We start from the raw sequence: 20,615 nt of genomic DNA on the forward strand, positions 1-20,615 counted from the left end.
CCAGAATGGGAGGTTGAGGATGCATATTTGCTTTCATGCATTGCTTGTTCACATTCATAAAAGTTGATATTATGTTGAAAGTTTATTCATATAGGATTAAGTAGTTTATTGGCTAAATGTATTACTTATGCCAAAACTATTACCTTCTTAACTATTTAGGTCCAAACAATTTATATCTTTCATGCTGGCATTTATGTATAAAAGTATTTTATATTAAAAAAAATTCCTGTAAATCAATCAATATTTATTAAAAGTCTACTTAGAGTAAATCAATGCACTAAATATTGTGAAACATGAAAAATACCTCTGCCCCCAAAGAATTAGCTTTTCAATACACACACAAAAAGATAAATTCTAATGAAAGAGATAAATTAAGTTGACTACAATGGCAAGTTGCAGAGAAGGAGGACTAGAAAATGCGTTAGATGACCTGGGTCCTTTTAAGTCTCCTGGCTCTAATAAATAAGGCATCTTCTCTCTCAGCCTCTGTTGTTTCATATGTAAGGTTGGTATAATACCTGCCTGATTCTCATGGATTTATAAAATTCCTACTCTGTACCAGGCACCTTATTAGGTCTTAATGATTAAAAGATGAACATGACTAGTTTAACCCATTGAGTTCACTGTTACGTATAGGTTAATATACTTGAAAATAAACAGTTACTACAATGTGATTATCGCTATTGTTGAGCATAACTAGAGGAAGAGCAAAGAGTTACCTTTTTTCTCCTAAACTGTGGAAATTTCCTCTAATCCAGAGGTGATGCAATATAAAGTATATAGCATCACTTTTGAAGTATTTTTGCCAAATTAATTTAAATCTAATCAAATCTTTAGATCTAAATTTAAGCTTATAAGAAATGAGGGGGATAGAACAAGTTAAATGAGATCACAAGAAAGCATTCAGACAAGTCCAGAAGGTGGACATTCTAAAGAAAAACTGGCTTGATCTCTTCAACAAGTCAATGCCATTAAAAATTAAAAAGCAAGCTGGACTCTTTTATATTAAAAAAGACTTAAAAGACATAACAACCAAGGTACTATGAGGTCCTTGATTTGTACAATCCATCTGTAAATAGGGACAATAAAGGAAATCTGAAGATGGATTTTGTTTAGAAGATAAAAAGATTAGAGAAATACTGTTAATTTTTTAAGAGTGTTATGGTATTGTGGTTATATTGTAAATATCCTAATTGCTTATAATAATGATTTGGTAAAAACTCATGAAGTCCTATTTTACATTAAAATACAGCAGAAAATAATGAATGAAGCCATTATAGCAAAAATGTTAACTGACAAAATGATGTGATGAATATAGGGGTGTTCTACTATACCATTCTTTCTAAATTTCTGTGTCTGAAAAATTTCATAATAGTTAAAAATGAAAGATAAAGAATAAATGAGACAATATATTTGAAATCACTTTGTAAACTTTAAAAGGATAAAAGAGATTTTTTTTTTTAAAGAAATTGTTGGAGAAAGAAGGAATGGTTTTTTTTCAAGCATGTGTGCTACTTTGGACCACACTGCTGAGAGAAGTCAGGAATGGCCACCACAGAGATCCACCCAGTGCCTCTAGAAATAGAAACCAGGAGCAATAGCATGGATTCCCAGATACTGATCTTTTTAATACCTCCCTTCATGCCGAGATGACCTTGACCAAAATTGAAGACAAATGTCTTCTTGCTGGGAAAGGTGGGCTAAAGCAACGTGCACTTATCCAAGAAGAAGCAGAAAACCTGTAACCATTACAACATGAGAGTAACTGGTGAGTTTTCCTTTTTGCAGATCGGTAGGATTTGGCACCCAAAGCAGAGGTTTGAAACCATGGATGATTGCCCTTATTGTGTTATTACTGACAGTGGTAACTGTGGCCACTGGTCTTCTGGCTTACTTCTTAGTCTCTGGTAGGTAAAATTGTGGATTTTGCTCAGTTTGATTTCAGTTTTCTGTAAAGCTTCATTTGAATAAATGTAAATTTATTTCCATCCAAAAATAATGTACTTTCACTAGTAAATGTCCACATTTTGAATTTTTTAATTTATTCAGTCATTTCATCAACAAATAACTACTGAATGTTTAGTATGTCCAAGTACTTTTCAGGGCACTCAAGAAACAGCATTAAGCAAAGCAGATAAATTTCCCACCTCCTTGGAGCTCACAGTCTAGTATTCTTTTCAGAATCTATACAAAATACCAAAATAGTAATTGTCTAAAATTTACTAGTAATCACAATAAACTCTAATCATTCATGTATATGCAAGTGAAAAATTATGATGAATTAGTTATTAAAATTGGCTCTTTTACTCAGCATTTTCTGCCCATTAACATTTCTAGGGAAAAAGAAAAGCACGTGTCCAATGAAATAATGAATTGTAAAATTATTGGTAAAGTATAAATATGATACAGTATTATTACTTTTTTTTTTTTTTTTTGCGGTACGTGGGTCTCTCACTGCTGTGGCCTCTCCCGTTGCGGAGCACAGGCTCCTGACGCGCAGGCTCAGAGGCCATGGCTCACAGGCCTAGCCGCTCCGCAGCATGTGGGATCTTCCCGGACCGGGGCACGAACCCGTGTCCCCTGCATCGGCAGGCAGACTCTCAACCACTGCGCCACCAGGGAAGCCCCTATCACTTATTTTTAGAGAAAACATTTTACTCTTTCCAAAACAATATCGAGAGATTATTTTTCTATTGCCTGATATATTTATAATCCCACAAAAATTCATTGCAGAATTCTCTTTTTATATTGCATCACTCTGCAGAGTGCAAACCATTTACATTTTTGACAAATGTCCACAATGTCAATCTCACACAGATGTATGTGATAAGACAACTAGTTCAGGGGACTTACTTGAATGGACTTATCTGTTGTCTCTTTCCTCAGACTTGATGGGGGAGTCAAGATTCTTTTAGGAGCTTTAAAGGGCTTAAGAACATAGTTCTGGGGCCCATATAACTACCTCATCTGTAGTTTACACCAATGGCAAAAGATTCTCAGGTCAGCTAATTTAATGTATAGAAGCCCCTTTTCTATGAGTAGAGGGTTCAATTACAAATGGACTATATAGATTAGTCATCGGGGGACCAAAAAAGCACTACAGAGTCCAGAGATGTCCCTAGGAGACAGACCATCCTGAGGTCCTCTTTCTTTCCTAGATCCACAGCTTCCCAAGGAGAGATATGCTTCTGTGGTTGCTCCATTTTCTATCTTTAACTCTTTGTAGATTTCTTGCCCCACCAGGGCCATACTCCTAAGATTACCACACTCCTCCACTGCTCTGTTTTTTATAACCTTTCCTGAGAGACAAGCAGAAATCTGATTGATTCATCCCTTTTACACACTGTTCTCACCTCCCACCTCAGGCAGTTTTTTCCCTGCCTTTCTTTTCACACCTTTCTTAGTGTGCCTGGCTCTTCCATTAAAAACCAAAATTTACAAGAAAACTTATTTACCTCTACTTCCAGTAGAGTACAAGGTGGTATACATTTCACCGCAGCAAGAAGCAATACAGTAATTAAATATTCCAGCTCTAGAGCCACACTTGTCTGGGTTTAAACTTGGAGAGGCCACTAACTAGCTGTATAGCACAGAGCAAGTTACTTAATGCCTCCTGCCTCACTTTCTTCATCTGTGAAATGAAGGTGATGCCAGTCTTAGAGAGCTTAGTGAGAGTCAAATGAATTAATACATATAAAGTGCCCAGAACAGAGCTTGGCACATAGTAGGCACTGAATAAATACCAGCTACTATTAACATATAACATTAATCATTATTTTTATTATATTTATTATTAAACTAAAGTCTCAGAGATATATTCAAGACTTCATATTAGCCCCATTATAGTTGGGCCTTAGATCCCAAAATCTACCCTCAAACCACTTAACTTCCTACTTTTTCTTTTCATCACAGGCCAGAAAATGGAGTATTATCATGGCATCTTTAAAATTTCAGATCTACGAGTCAAAAGTAATTCTGGACAAAGCAGCCCATACCAGCTTAAGGACTTACAGGAGATGAGTGAAAACTTGGTAAGTCAGATAAAATTGTTTCTATCATAAAATATTGCAGGAGGAAGGGATTTTGTGAATCATTTTCCCCACTATTTCTTAAAACATGATTTTCAGACAATTTGCATCAGAATCATCTTGCAGATTCCCAGGTCCCACTCCAGATCTTCTGAATCAGTGTCTGATGGGGTGGGTGGGTAGGGAGAGGGGAGTAAGGGAATCTGCATTCTAGCAGATTGGTGATTCTGATAAACCACTTTTTAAACCACCTCATTTAAAAGTGAGAGAACGGAAGCCAAGGTATCCCAGCCCTTCGCTCCCCCATTCCACCACAATACTACCCAACTGAAAAGCTTAAACATACCAGAAGTGGTTATTTGTAAAACCACATGCTTTTTTTGTTAGACCACATTTTAAGACTTAAAATATTTTTTAAATACATGAAAAAAGGAAAGAGGATTATAAATGTTCATTTTATCTCAAAAACACACTAATTAAGATAAAATACCCAGACCTATTGTGCAATATTCAAATGAACTGCTAACGATTTTGTTAAAACTGAAATACAAGACTGTCCCCACCCCCCCCCAAAAAGTAAACTCAGTTGCATAACAGCTCTGCTCACGATGTGTGTGAACCCTCACTCAAAAACTAAGGTCAAGTTAACTGCCTTGACAAAGAAGCACAGAGCATAAAATTATCTTAAAAGGGTGGAAATGTCAGGTGTTGGTTTGTTTTAGTCAAAGAATCATTTTTTACGCAAAACATTTCCTTTCTTTCTCAAACCATTTTCATTTTTTCATGCCACTATTTGATCTTTGTCCACATGCATACCCAGTTGCTACATATTCACAGCCACATCACAAATGGAGTTTTTAATCTATATTTTAAATTCTCATTAAATTATGCAATTTTTTTTATTTTGCAGTCTCATCCCCCCAGATCAATAATTACATTTATAGATTGATATATATCCTCCATTCTTTTATATTCAGAGCACCTTAGAAAATAGCATTTGTGATCATTTCTTGAGGAATGCCAGAAAAAACTTGGATACATACCCTAGTACCTTTTTTATTCCTCTGACCCTGAGTGACTCCACATAACCTCCTCAATGTAAAAATATTAATAATAAATTATTTATTAATTTAAAAATTAATAAATCTTAGTTAAAAAGATATACAATTTCTTTGAATGTTGAAAAAATATTTATAATTTAACAGGAAAGTTTAAAATTTGTTTTCTTTATGCTTTACAGCCAATATTGTTGGCATTGTTTTAGGCTAAGACATTGTTTCTACTGAAGTAAATGGACAGGAATGAAGTAGGTCTTTTTAAAAAAAGTGAAAGAAATTCACTTATAGAGGTATGTGTTTGAAGGTGAACTTTGAAGCTTCACTAAAGCACACGTTTTTAGGTGTGAAAGAACCTCAGGTACAAAGGCTGAGTTACGTGATGAAACATTATCATCATAAGGACCTACAAGGCCTTTCTCTAGTTGTCATTATTTATTTCTTCTCTTTTATTTTCATACCACACTCTCATTCCCCTCCCCCTGCAGACAACCATACTGTATTTCACATGTATTCTTTTATTAGTATTCATTCTTGCAAAAATGCATTTTCTTGTTTTGTGCAGAGCACATGGTTTTAATTTATTCTTTGTGTTATAAATCCCTTGTTTTAGTTAGTTTGGGCTGCTATAAAAATGTACCATAGTTTGAGTGGCTTATAAACAACAGAAATTTATTTCTCATAGTAATGGAGGCTGGAAGTCTGAAACCATGACACTAACATGGTCAGGTTCTGGCAAGAACCCTCTTTCTTGTTGCAGACTTCAGACTTCTTGGTGTATCCTTACATGGTGCAGAGCAGGGAGCTAAAGAGCTCTCTAGGGTCTCTTTTCTAAAGTACTAATCCCATTCATGACCTAGTCACCTCCCAAAGGCTGCACCTCTTCATATATGGCCTTCATTATGTTAAAGCAGGTTCCCTCAATGCCCACTTTCTGGAGGGTTTGTAACATAAATCAGCGTTGGATTTTGTCAAAAGCTTTTTCTGCATCTATTGAGATGATCATATGGTTTTTATTCTTCAGTTTATGTGGTGTATCACACTGACTGATTTGCAGATACTGAAAAATTCTTGCATCCCTGGGAAAAATCCCACTTGATCTTGGGGTATGACCCCTTCAATGTATTGTTGGATTCGGTTTGCTAATATTTTGTTGAGGATCTTTGCATCTATATTCATCAGTGATATTGACCTGTAATTTTCTTTTTTTGTGGTATCTTTGTCTGGTTTTGGTATCAGGGTGATGCTGGCCTCACAGAATGACTTTAGGAGTGTTCCTTCCTCTGCAATTTTTTTGGAAGAGTTTCAGAAGGATAGGTGTTAACTCTTCTATAAATCTTTGATAGAATTTGCCTGTGAATCCATCTAGTCCTGGACTTTTGTTTGCTGGGAGTTTTTTAATCAGTTTCAATTTCAGTACTGGTGATTGGTCTGTTCATATGTTCTATTTCTTCCTGGTTCAGTCTTGGGAGATTGTACCTTTCTAAGAATTTGTCCATTTCTTCTAGGTGTTTATTTTATCAGTATATAGTTGCTTGTAGTAGTCTCTTAAGATCTTTTGTATTTCTGTGGTGTCCATTGTATAATAACTTTCTCCTTTTCCAGTTCTAATTTTATTGATTTGAGCCCTCTCCCTCTTTTTCTTGATGAGTCTAGCTGAAGGTTTATCAATTTTGTTTATCTTTTCAAAGAACTAGTTTTTAGTTTCATTGATCTTTTCTGTTTTCTTCATCTCTATTTCATTTATTTCTGCTCTGACTTTTATGATTTCTAGATAGGAACAGTTTGTTGGTAGTAGACATTGCACTTATCCATTCCATCTTTTATTAATTTGGACCATATTGCCCTTCATAAAACAAAAATCCATAATTTTTAAGTAATCATATTTATCAGTTTTCTCAGCCTTATGGTTGTGTTTTTAAAGATTTTTTTAAAAAGTTATTTCCTCTTTTAAGTTATAAAATTATTTTACTGTATTTTCTTCTAGTAAACTATTAAACTTCTACCTTCTACAGAAGGTTTTTAATGCATCTGAAGTCCACCTTTGAATGTGATATTAAGTGGGAACCCAGGTAGTGATCCAGTTTTCCCAATGTAACTAACTAAACAATCTGTCTCACCATATGGTATGATTATTCAGCTTATGACACTTCTTAGACCCTGAGTCTTACAGAAAAAAAACGATGATCCTCATCTCTTCAAACTGCTTCCCATCTCCTTGGAGAGATGATAGTAACACACATGAAACTGAACAGCATGACATGATATGGTTAAGGACTAAACTGTATGTTGAGGACTATAAGTGCAGAAGAACTTCAAAGAAAAGGAAGATCAACTAGGGTTCACGTGGTCAGGAAAGGCTGTGTATTATTTTAGCCCTGTTTAAGTGAGACAATGTCCCTTTCCCTCCAATCCCCACCAATTTACCTTCAGGAGAATTACAGGAAGTGTTCATGCCTCATCCTGAGCCACTCCTTTTTATTGTTGCTAAATCCCAATGAGTGAAACCAGATTCTTCTCTCTGACCTATGTGTGTGCTAATTAGACAGCCAAGAAATACAGGTTGTAGGTCCTGTTCTTCCTCATAATTGGGGATTCACTGATTTGAATGGAAACGGAGATGCAAATATAAAATGAGTTCATGCTCAGATACTGCTAAAACCCATTCAAGTTCCTTGAGATAGCACCACAGACATATCTCATCTTTCATACCATTCTTCAGAGAATACTCCAGTAACCAGACACCATGATATTCCTAAATAGGTAGGTCATTTTTATTATTATTATAAGTTTGAGTAGGATCACTGACTGAGCGAGCACTTCATTTGAAGAAATATATTTCAGAAATATTTTTAAAGTATAGGATCATTACAAATGTGAAAGTTAAAAACTTGTAACACTATAGCAATAACACTAGTTAACATATACTGAATGCCAAGCACTCAATTAGCTTAGCACATTAAGCACTGTATCTGTATTATTTTAGTTAATCCTCAAAAACAAACTTATGAGGTAAGTATAATTATTATCACAATTTTACAAATTGAAAAATCAAGGTACACAAAAGTTAATTTACCCAAGATCATTCAGCTAGTAAATGATATAGTTAGGGTTTTAGATTACATTTTCTTAATACATTTTCGTCATCCATAAGAATCATCTGTGTGATTTTACTTCCCATCTACCATCCCACAAAACACCAGAAATCAAGTAATTATCCCTGGTACATTATTCTCTTTCAGTTACAGTTGACCCTTGAACAACATGGGTTTGAACTGTGCAGGTTTACTTACATGCAGTCTTTTCAATAAATACGTGCTATAAATAAATAAATAAATATGTGCTACAGTACTACATGATTGGTGGTTGGTTGAATTTACAGATGCAGAACCAGGGATACAGAGGGCCAACTATGAAGTTATATGCAGATTTCTGACCCAACCCCCCACATGGTTCAATGGTCATTGAATACTGTATAGTATTAGCATGTGCCAGTGACCACCATCTGAATTAACAATGGCATCAGTTAGGAATTTTCTTAGTGTTGTCTCCAAAAAAACTCACTTCTCCTGTGCCCAAAGCAGTCCTAAATTTTATCTTCTTTGTACCCAGGAACACCAGAAACAGTGCCTGAAATGATCCTCAAACTATCCTTTGGACTATGTGTCTAGAGTTGTAGAGACAAAGAACTTGGAAACAGAAGTGATGTAAGGAGATAATGTAGTTTAGGAACACTCTCTAAAGGAACTTGAAGACACCAATGAGAGACTTGGCTCTCTGAAGCAGGAAGCTCTTCTCTTGAGAAAAGGCAACTGGGTCAAGGTAAACAACTTAGCAAAGGTATTAGACTACCTAAAGTTTGGAGTTGCATAATGTAAGAGAAGTAAGAGGCCCAATGCCTGGTGTAGGCCTATGGTCCTATGCTCAGAGAAGAAATGAATTTGAAAGCTTATTTGAAAGCTTAGAAAAGAAAGTAAGCAGCAATTATTTAAAAAAACAAAAAAAAACCTTTGTGTTCAGAGGTTAGAAAAATTGGGTGTAGAATGTGACTGAGTTCTTATTTGGGAGCTCAAACTCACATTCATTTCATAACTGAAGATTAGGTATGACTAAAAGAGGAAAATGTGTATCACAACCTCTGCCTTCAATGTGTTAAATTTGAATACTGAAAGAAAAAGCTAACTGTTGTATATTTCATGTCTAATCTTCAATATAACACTGCAAAGGAGGCATTGTTATTCACACTTTATAGATAGATAAGAGAACTAAGCCTCTGAAGATAAGGTCCACAGTTGGTAAATCAAGGAGGGGAGATTTGAAGCCATATAGGTTAACTCCAACAGGTGCCATCTCCACTAAATTATTCTATTTGTCAGGAAGGGACTAAGCTATAATAGGAAGTTCAGTTCTACATCAATTCTTCTCCCATTTAATTTTTAAATCCATAAAGATTATAAATTTATATGCTCTGTCAGACCACTTTTACTTAGCCAACACATTGGGATTACATTACTAATTATATAAAGATGTCTTCATTCTTAGTTTCTTCATTTCCTTGTATCAATTTTTTCAGCTTTATTAAAATATAATTGACATATAACATTGTGTAATTTTAAGGTGTAAAATGTGATGATATGATACATTTATGTTGCAAAATGATTATCACTATAACACCTCCATCATGTCACATAATTACCATTTTTTTTGTGTGGTGAGAACACAAGATCTACTGTCTTAGCAACTTTCAAGTATATAACACAGTGTCATTAAGTATGATCATTACAATGTACATGGGATACCAGAACTTATTAATTTGTAACCAGAAGTTTGTACTCTTTGATCAATATTTCTCCATTTTTCCCATGCCCTAGCCTTAGTAAGGACCATTCTACTATCTGTTTCTATGAATTCTGCTTTTTAGATTCCACATAAAACTGGAATAAAGTATTTATCTTTGTCTGACTTATTTCAGTTAGTGTAATGCCCTCAAAATCCATCCATGTTGGCAGAATTTCATTCTTTCTCCTGGCTGAGGAATATACAGCTGATCTTTGAACACTATGGGCTTGAATTGCAAGGGTCCACTTATATGCAGATTTTTTTCATTAGTAAATACTGTAGGATTATATGATTTGACCCATGGTTGGTTGAATCCACAGATGCAGAACCATGAATACAGAGAACCATATGGGAACTGTGGATACAGAGGGATGTTACGCTATATGGGGATTTTCAACAGCACAGGGGGCAGTACCTCTAACCACGACATTGTTCAAGGGTCAACTGTATATATATGTATATACATATTCTTTATCCATTTATTTTTTGACAGACACTTAGGTTGTTTCCGTATCTTGCCTATTGTGGATAATACTGTGATGAACATGAGAGTGCAGATATCTCTCTTGAGATCCTGTTTTAATTTCCTTTGGATCTATACCCAGAAGTGGGATTGCTGGCTCAGATGGTAGTTTTAGTTTTTTGAGGACCCCCCCCCATGCTTTCTCCACAGTGGCTATGCCAATTTACATTCCCACCAACCGTGCATGAGGGCTCCTTTCACCAAAGTCTTGAAGTTTCATTGTTAAGATCTTTCACCTCCTTAGCTAAATTTATCCCAAAGTATTTTATTGTTTTTGATGCTATTATGAATCACGTTGTTTTATTTCTTCTTCAGATATATTGTTGTTATTGTATAGAAACACAACTAATTTCTATACACTATGAATGTTGATTCTATATGTTTGATTTCTCTTGATATGTATGCAACTTTACTGAATTCATTGGTCAGTTCTAACAGTGTTTTGGTGGCATATTTAAGATTTTCTATATATAAAATTATATCATCTGCAAATAAAGGCAATTTTACTTCTTCCTGTCTGATTTTAATGCCTTTTATTCTTTTTCTTGCCTGATTGCTCTAGCTAGAACTCCCAGTAACATGGTGAATAGGAGTGGTGAGAGTGGGCACCCTTCTTATCTTGTTCCTGATCTTAGAGGGAAAGATTTCAATCTTTTACTGTTGAGTTTTGGTGTAAGCTGTGCATTTGTCATATATGGAGTTTATTATGCTGAGGTATGTTCCTTCTACACGTGATTTGTTGAGTGTTTTTATCATGAAAGAACCTTGTATTCTGTCAAATGCTTTTTCTGCATCTATTGAATTGGTCATATGATTTTTAGCTTTCATCCTATTGATGTGTTGTGTCACATTTATTGATTTGCATATGTTGAACCATCCTTGCATCCCAGAGATAAATCTCACTTGATCATGGTATATGATCCTTTTAATGTGCTGTTGAATTTAGTTTGCTAATACACTGTTGAGAATTTTTGCTTCAGGAATATTGGTCTGAAGTTTTATTTTCTTGTAGTGTCCTTATCTGGCTTTGGTATAAAGGTAATGCTGGCCTCACAAAATAAGTTTGGGTGTGTTCCTTCTTCTTTGATTGTTTTGGAAGAGTTTGAGAAGGACTGGCATTAATTCTTATTTAACTGTTTGGTAACATTCACCAGTGAAACCATCTGGTCCTGGGCTTTTCCTTTTGAGGAGGGTTTTGATTACTGATTTAATCTCCTTATTCATTATTGGTCTCAGATTTTCTGTTTCTTCATGTTTCAGTCTTGGTAGGTTGTATTTTTCTAGGAATTTATCCATTTCTTCTAGATTATCCAATTTGTTGGTTTATAATTGTTCATAGTAGTTTCTTATGATCCTTTGTATTTTTGTGTTATAATGTCTACCCTTGCATTTCTGATTCTGTTTGAGTCCTCTTTTTTCTTTTAGATAGTCTCACTAAAGTTTTGTCAATTTTGTTAATCTTTTCAAAAACACAGCTCTTAGTTTTGTTGATCTTTTCTATTGTTTTTCTGATCTTTATTTCATTTATTTCTTTTCTTGTCTTTGTTATCTCTTTCCTTCTGCTAGCCTTGGTCTTAGTTTGTTCTTTTTCTAGTTCCTTGAGGGGTAAAGAGATCAAAAGACCAATAAGCCTCAAAATCCTGTGAGCACCATCAGTGCTCAGGTTGGCCATGTTCTACATAGGCTTAGGATAATGATTCACAGCTGACTCCTTAAATCTTGGGTTTTGCCAAAAATCTGGATTTTAAATAGATAGAATAACAACTTTAAAGGATTGCAATAAGAACGATCAAGATTATGGTCTTTATTTTTAGAGGGCAAAGAATATAGGCTGCCTTTGGAGAGGGGTAACAATTACATGTTGCTTGTACATATCAATGGGTAGGAGCTCTTAATCCATAGGAATCAAATTACTGAAAATGTCAACAAGGAGAAAAAATTCCCCTCAAATACTTCATGTGCAGTTTTCTTTTTTCTCTAGGAGCACTGATCTCAATCTGATGTAAATCTCATTAAAAGCACTAATAAAATCTTCCTGATAAATGCAAGGCTTTCTGATAAATAAATTTTCACTTCCTTTTATTAATTCATTCAAAAAATCATGCTGAATTCTTACATATTGTAGAGTATGAAAAGAAGAATGATTGTCCCTATCCATAAAAGGTTTGCAGTTTAGTAGAGGAGATAATATATTTTCATAAATAACTATATTAAGGAGTAGAAGATATAAGAGGAATAAGAACAATTAGGACAGGAAGAGGAAAGATTACTGTGAGGTTCAAGGAATAAACCCAAAGTAGGTCTTATCTGAAATAGACTGTGAAGGAGAGTTGTGATTCAGAAAAGCAGAGCCAGCAGAATCAGAGAGGGGACTACAGACCAAAGGAATAGCCTGAGAAGGGCAAGTACAGAGGGAAACAGGACATGCCTGAAAACAGCACTACCAAGCATGAAAGGTAATGGTGGTGTTGATGGGGGTTGTGGGTGTGGGGATGAATGACAGATGGTGAGGCCCTTGAACATATGACTCTGTGACCAGAGACTCAAATGCAATTGTGCTCTAATCTCTATTTCTACCTTGAGTTCAGCCCTGGAGTAAAGCAACTTCAATTAAACCTTATTTAAGGTTAAAGGTATGTTTTTTAAAAGCATCTCTTATACCATCCTTTGTGTGCCACTCTTATTATAACTAGGAGAAAGCAACAGGATCTGAATTTTTTTCTTGGCATGTTTTGGCTCTAAACTTTTAGTTATCAGGCACTCATCTGGTGAGATGTTGGCAGAAACTGTCTTCATATTCCATTGGCCAGTCTTCAGTGGCACATCTCTCTGAAGTTAGTGGTCTCAGCTCTGAAACACCCCTGTGTGAGTACAAAGACTGCTGTGAGAGGAGCAAGCTGGGAAGCATCTAAACTGAAAGGCGGGCTACATGTGTGAACAGAGGTAGTCTGGGAATGAGAGCTAAATTGCTGGGCCCGTCTGTTTGTTTGAATTGAAGGCCTCTCCCTAACTCTTCCATTAAACACCCAACTAACCTGCAGTTGCCCTCTTAGAACTTAGTGCAACTTCTAGCATTTCAAAATCATCAAATATAAAGAGGTACTACCTTGAAAAAAGGTCTTTTGTTCAATATGAGGGACTAACTCCAACTACAAAACTCTACAAATGGCTCCAAATGGGAGCAAGATAGATTTATAAATCACTAACTCTATTAAGATATGTAAATAATAAACTTAGAACAAGCTGGCACACAGCTTTAAAAAAGTGTCCTTTGAAACTTCTGAGAATTTAGAATTAGAATGCCAAAGTGCTGGCAGAATGTTTCTGATGAAATAGGCCTTAATCTGCCAGGGAAACATTTTTGGGTGGGGTCTCTAGAAAGCTAGTTCTTACATAAACTCCATTCAGCAATAAAGTTTACGTTCATGTTTTCTCTGATTTCCCTGTTTTAAATTCCTTTAGTGTAGGAACCCTGTCAGCTAGTCTCTGTGCCCCAGCATTTTTTAGGATAACATAAAGATCCTGGGCTTCACCCCAGACCCAACCAATGAGGCTTTATAGGGACACGGTCCTGGAATTTGAATTATAGAGAAGAGACTTCTATATTTCTGTGATTACCAAAGTTACTTCTACCTAGATTCTTCTTATGTTATTCTTTCAGCTCCTATCTTCCCAGACACCTGAACTATTCAAAGATGGAATGGATGCTGGGGCTAGATATTCTTCTCAGCGGGTATTTTGCCAGATGAATGATGTCATCCAGAGTCAAAAACTTAATCCAGTACCTTCACCAACAAGTCACAAACAGCCAAGGGATCTATTGCGGGTAGAATTTCAGAGGATAATTACAAACCAAACTTCTTTAGATACCCAAACACTTTTTTTTCCTTTTAATACTGGTCATTTTTCTCCCCTTTGTTTTGGTTAGTCTTTTCTTTTCTTTTGGATTTCCCCCAGATACTGAGTAATAGGACTGGCTGTGTATGTCGGAAGAGAAATGATTAAAACAATTAGTGGTCTTGCAAAAACATATCTTACAAAATAATTTCATTTCTAACATATAAACCCCACATTTCTTCAGCCCATTTAAGCTTCTCTTATTTAAGTACAAGTAAGTGTATATTCTGGATACAAGCAATTTCTCTATTTTCTAAATACTGTCTTTGATCTAAAGTTTAAAAATATATTACCAAATATATGTTTAAAAGTTTTATACTTTAAGTCAATCGACTGTTTATGTTATAACTTATTGTTGTATGTTCTATGAAAGAAATTGAAGTAAAATGTACATCACATTTAACAAGGAGGTTGTGTGATTGATAAGAGATGGACCTAGAGACAGAAGACCTAGATTTAAGTCCCAGTTTACTAATCCACATGATGCTAGGGAAATTCACATGATGTCTCCGAGTGTCAGTTTCCTCTTCAAATGAAATAAGAATCAAAATAATTCTTATTTCATACAGTTATTATAAGGAGTAAGGGGGATATATATTTTGTTTCCCAATTAAGCTTTTTACGAATGCCTGATACTGCTAAGGAAGTCACAACTTGTTCCTTGATCTCTGAAACAGTCTTCTTTTTTATTTCCATTCTTTGGGTTTTTCAAAATGAGAGGTGGTTTTCTTGTCTCTTTCTTAAGGATTTAGGACATAATTTTTGTCCTAAATAGATGAGCACATTTGGCTCATCTACTATCAAATATGAAATGCAGTGCCTGCATTCAGATGACACTGTTGCCACCAGGTGGTCACTGGGGGATACTGCAAGCAAAAATCTAGGTGTGATAAGTCACAGCATCGTAATGTCTTGGCAGGCAATTAAAATTCTGTGCAAATGGACCCCAAACAGTAGTTTTTGTTCTCCTCCCCTGTTGACATAAACTGAGGAACACAACTTTGACCTAAACCTGTAAAACCACCTTACTCTTTCTTCCTTCCTGACCTACCCTAGGGCTCAGAATCAACAACAATTAGAAAATTGTTAGCTCTTTCCTAAATCTCTAATGCCTCTTCCCTGTACTTACAGCCAAAGACCTGCAGAGAAATCTGAGACCTGTGATGCCAGAATGGGGGCTAACCTGATCCACCGGCAGTCTACTACCAAAATATACCCAGCATTTTATATGTGTTTAATCCTTACAACCCTATGAGTAGCATAGCAATATCTTTGCTTTAGAGGTTAGGATACTGAGGCTCAGCTTGGTTCAGCAACTTTTCCAAGGTCACCCAGTTCAAGAGCAGCAGGATAAGCAGGCTTCAAACCCAGCACTGAGCCACGGTTCTCTCCACCACTTCTCAAGGCCTCCCTCCATGTCCCATCTCTGCTCTGCAACTTTCTGCTTCACCTTCTGTGGAGTTTTAGGAAGATAACCTTTACCCCAGATACCTATGTCAGCACATTAGAGTCACCTGGGGAGATTTTTACAAATACAAATGCCTAGGTTCCATCCAGACGATTTATAACCAAAATTCTGGGAGAGGGGCCCCAGCGCCCCAGCATCTTAAGTCATTTTTTTTTTTAATTCTGCAAATGATTCTGTTGCACAGTTGGAATTGAGAACCACTGGTTTAAATCATGATATTACTCATGTTAAAACATTTTTCTATTGCTTTAACATTTAATCAGGGGTATATTCTTCTTATAAAATATCTTATTAACACATAGTTTCTCTCTTATTGTAATAACAGGTGGATGATATATTTATAGATTCGGCCTTGAACAAGCATTATATCAAGAACCAAGTAGTCAAACTGACGTATGTATGTTTGGGCAAAGGTGGATTCACATCCTGGAGTGACAAAGGGCAAAAGAGATTGGAACCCTCATATACTGTTGCCTCTATGAGCTTGGCTTTTGGCTAGGATTTCTTATAAATATTATTTCGACAACAGTCTCGAGATACAGGGCCGACCACCAGTTTGTAAACACAAAAACTAAGACTCTGGGAGGTTAAGTGATATGTTCAAAATTCCACAAGTGACAAAACCAGGATTCAAATCCCATCAACTGATTATAAGGCCTGGGACTACCAGAAACCATAGCTTTGGGAAAACCCAGCAGCATGTCACTGAATGCACCAAGCTGTATTCTTTCAAGACACATGTCATTTCAAAAGTATTAAGAAGGCAAAGTTGACTACAAAATGGGATCATAAGTCTTACCTGTAATGAAGCCCTAGTTAGAGGAGCCATGCCCAAACAAAAAGATGTTCCTGTTTTAATGAATTTCTGCTTGTTGTGGTGGAGAGGGAAGACTCCTGTCATTTGCAGAAATTGCTCAGAGGTTTCAATTGTGTTATTTGGAAAGCTCATAGCAGAACATATACGTAACAGATACAAACATATGGGCCTATGTGACTCATCTTCTTAAAGAAAATGAATATAGTCAGGCAGATCTATTTGAAGGAAATAATAATCGGTTTTCTCATCAATAGGCTAATGCTTTATTGGCAGACTTACCCCAAGTTCCTTATACCTTTATCGAGTAACTAGTGACCTCCAGAAGGATTTTACAATATATATTGGATAAATTTTATAATATTTAGGAGATAAAAAGCATGTATTTGCCAAAACTTTCTACATTTCATGCCCTCCGTTTTTAAATTCTGACTTGCCATAGCATCCTAGCAAAATTATCATAGTCTTAAGAACTCCTTTGAATTTGTAGCCACTATCATTTTGTAAGCTTTTGTGTGGGTCCAGGGAAATCCCACTTGGTAAACAATGTTTTCCCTCTGATTTAAAAAGAGGGAAAATTACTGGATTGTATATTTACCAATTTGACATAAAATTCTATTTATTTATATCTTCACATTCCAAAGCCTACATGAACCACAATATATAAAATGCCTTTAAACTGATATGATTCCCTCTTTTTTTAAATCGAAGAATTCAGGAAAATAGGGCTTCAGTGCTTTTTAGAGCTTGGATCTTTTGAAATGTAAAAATAAAAGACATGGCAGATCAACACATAGGTTTCCATTTTTCTTAAAGCCCTTTAATTGTTTGGTTTTCCTACTTTAAGAGTATGGAAAAATTCAACCCCACAAGTGAAGGGGCTTGAACTTGTGTATATGAAAAAAGTTCAAGGAACTGGACATGTGTAATCTGGAGAAGACTCAGACACCAAGAATATCACTGTCTTCAAATATTTTATGTGGAAGAGGGAACTGATGTTTTATGTATGTCCCAATTGGTAGACCTAAGCCTATGGAATGTAAGCTTTAGGGAGACATATTTCAACTCCAAGTGAAGAGCTCTCTTAAAATCAGAGCTGACCAAAGAGAAATACCCTCTTTAGAGAAGTAAATCTTTTTAATTACTGTGCTGGGGTTAGATGACCACTTATCATGGCAGCTGTAGAGCTGATGAAGGTATCACACGAGGGACTGGCCAAAGACACCATTAAAGTTTTTTCCAATCCTCAGGGTTTATAATTTTGATGATAAAATTTTGGTGTCTGAGTCTAACTCAAATGCTATAGCAAGCCTTCAAATTAATGGGGAAAATTCACTCAGAACATAATGAAAACTTGAAGAGGGAACATATGAAATGATCTTGAGTCAGAAAGTGACATATATGAGTTATCAATGTGAGATGATTAGTTCTTGACACTTTCAACAACTGAGGCATAATTCAGGAGAAGACAATACAGAAAAGAAAGTTAATTAATACTGGATGTATTTTTTGAACAAGTACCTTTCTTTTGTGTGTCACAGTCCAGAGGAAGATGGTGTGACAGTAGATGTCATTATGGTGTTCCAGTTCCCCTCTGCTGAGTCAAGGGCAGTGAGAAAAAGGAAAATCCGTAGCATGTTATATAAGAAGATAAGTAACACCAGAGCTTTGTCAATAAATGCCTCGTCAGTTGAAGTTAATGGTAAGTAGGTACCTTTCTATATGATGTGAAGTTCTCTATTAAGTCCATTTTTTGTCTAATCATAAACTTATTTACCATTATTTCTATTCCAAATAATGGCTAGAATTCAGATGGAAAAAATTTCAAGTTAAAAAAGTGACTTTTAAAGGTTTTATTATTCTCTGATGAAAGCATGTCTGAAGTTAGTTGTCAAGTGATTTTTTCTGTAGTAATTGACTGGCACTCATCCAGAAATAAAATCAAACCTTTACCACTAACATAGTCAATCTGAGCCAGCCACTTCCTCCATGACTAAGCAGGTGAAAATACCAAGTGTTTAGCAAAAACTGTTTTTCTGTTTCTAAAACATAAACTCATTTGTTGCCTTTTAAAAATATGAATAGTTTCTGTAAACAGTGAAATTATGGAGTTTATGTTAACTTTTTTTCCTATGGGCATTTGAGAAAATGGTAAATCAATTCTGGAGCCACTAAAGCCTTCTTATAAGTAATGCTTTAAAAATCACTAAACTAGAAAAGAAATCATAGGAACGAGAAGTAATCTTTATCAAGGCCCTTCTCTATATCCTTTACATGCAGCATCTAATTTCTATATTCTTATGAATTAGGCAAATTCACCTTTACAGATGTGAAAGAGGGGCAAAAAAGGCTAAGGACTCCAATAATTAAATGGAGCAAACATTCGGGACTTCCGTGGTGGTGCAGTGGTTAAGAATCCACCTGCCAATGCAAGGGACATGGGTTTGAGCCCTCGTCCGGGAAGGTCCCACATGCCGCAGAGCAACTAAGCCTGTGCACCACAACTACTGAGCCTGTTCTCTAGAGCTCTCAAGCCACAATTACTGAGCCCGCATGCCACAACTACTGAAGCCCGTGCACCTAGAGCCCGTGTTCAGCAACAAGAGAAGCCACTGCAATGAGAAGCCCGTGCACCACAACGAAGAGTAACCCCCACTCACTGCAAATAGAGAAAGCCCGTGTGCAGCAACAAAGACCCAGTGCAGCCAAAAATAAATAAATAACTTTTTTTAAAAAAGGAGCAAACATTCAAATCTAGATTACTAATTTCTTGAGAGGCTTGTGAAAAAAGGGTGTGGTCAAATGCATTTCAGAAATTCAGTCCATGATATTCACCTCTTGGAAATTCATCCCTTATATTAGCATACTAAAGACTCTGAGGAGACCAGCTAGACAGAAACCTGTTCAACCCTGTACATTAAGCTGCTTCCACAAGCATCTATTTCTGGAAGACAAGTGCAGATTTCCCGTACAAATTCCAGGGGACACCAGACTTATGAGTCACAGAAGAGATTCAGAGTAAGTGTGATTAATATCAGATGTGAAACAGAAGGCCCTGCCCTTGCAAGGGTCTGTTTGACCCTTTAAGAAGAAACCTGACCAGGAAGTGAAAACCTGCAGGAATGGGATGGGCAGGAGTTTGCTGATGAGACAAAGAGTCAGCTAGTCAGGGAATAAACCTGGGGACCTCTCCCAACCCAGGAGGGAAGAACCTGTCAAGGGCTTAATCCACCTTCTTTGTTTTCTTGCTTGTGGGGAAACAAATGAATCGAGGTTGTGAAATAGTGGAAGCTCTGATAAATTACATGATATGTTCTATGTAATTTCCAACAACCAGTTAATCTGCCAGGAACTTAAAAGCCTGAACTATCTGAAACCAGAAATGAAGTATGAAATGGTCATCAGTTGTCTGGGCTCTTTGTTTCTTATAGGTTCAGTTTGTGACCTGCAGCTTATTTTAATGACTATAGTAGATTAAAGGGCAGGATGTGCTGATGGAGAACCTGATTTGAGAGTTACCTAATTCTAACTCCACTGAGTCACTGCAGGAACACCCAAGTAATTGGCCCATGCCTTTGCCTCCATCTTCTCATCTATAAACTTGCAATGATAATGTTTGTTATTCCTGAAGTCACAGAAATACCATGAAGATACACAAGAAAATAGAATATGGAACATATAGGCCATTACCTCTTAGAAAGCTAGCAAATTGTGCATATGCGTTGGAAACCTGAAAGCATTAATGTGAGTAACTGGTTGTAGAAAAAGCTATAACTTTGAAGTTTTCCAAATTTCCAAATATAAAAAGAGCAGTGTTTACTAGTACTTAGGAAAGGTCCATTTAGTAGAAAGCTCAGTAGAATCCTCAAGGCAATTCTTACAGACAAAAACATTGCTCTCCAGCAAAACTTAATTTGGGGGACTTCAAATGAATGGAGAACTGCAGAAATTCTAGACCAAGTCTAGAAACAACCCTGCAGCCCAAGATTTA

The 20,615-nt window shown here is 36.1% G+C and overlaps 1 protein-coding gene across 1 annotated transcript in view; it reads left to right on the plus strand.

Moving 5' to 3' along the window:
• Positions 1-1,831: 1,831 nt before the first annotated feature.
• The window catches only part of TMPRSS11A (transmembrane serine protease 11A), a 30,039-nt gene continuing 11,255 nt past the window's right edge, over positions 1,832-20,615 (plus strand). Inside the window, exons 1-4 of the mRNA XM_029235935.1 lie at positions 1,832-1,907; positions 3,913-4,031; positions 16,136-16,203; positions 18,166-18,326. Coding sequence (XP_029091768.1) covers positions 1,832-1,907; positions 3,913-4,031; positions 16,136-16,203; positions 18,166-18,326 — 424 coding nt within the window. The remainder of the gene's footprint in view (positions 1,908-3,912; positions 4,032-16,135; positions 16,204-18,165; positions 18,327-20,615) is intronic.

This window comes from Monodon monoceros, unplaced genomic scaffold (genome assembly GCF_005190385.1).
Source record: "Monodon monoceros isolate NGI ecotype Baffin Bay Population unplaced genomic scaffold, NGI_Narwhal_1 Super_Scaffold_20, whole genome shotgun sequence".
Classification (NCBI taxonomy): Eukaryota; Metazoa; Chordata; class Mammalia; order Artiodactyla; family Monodontidae; genus Monodon; species Monodon monoceros.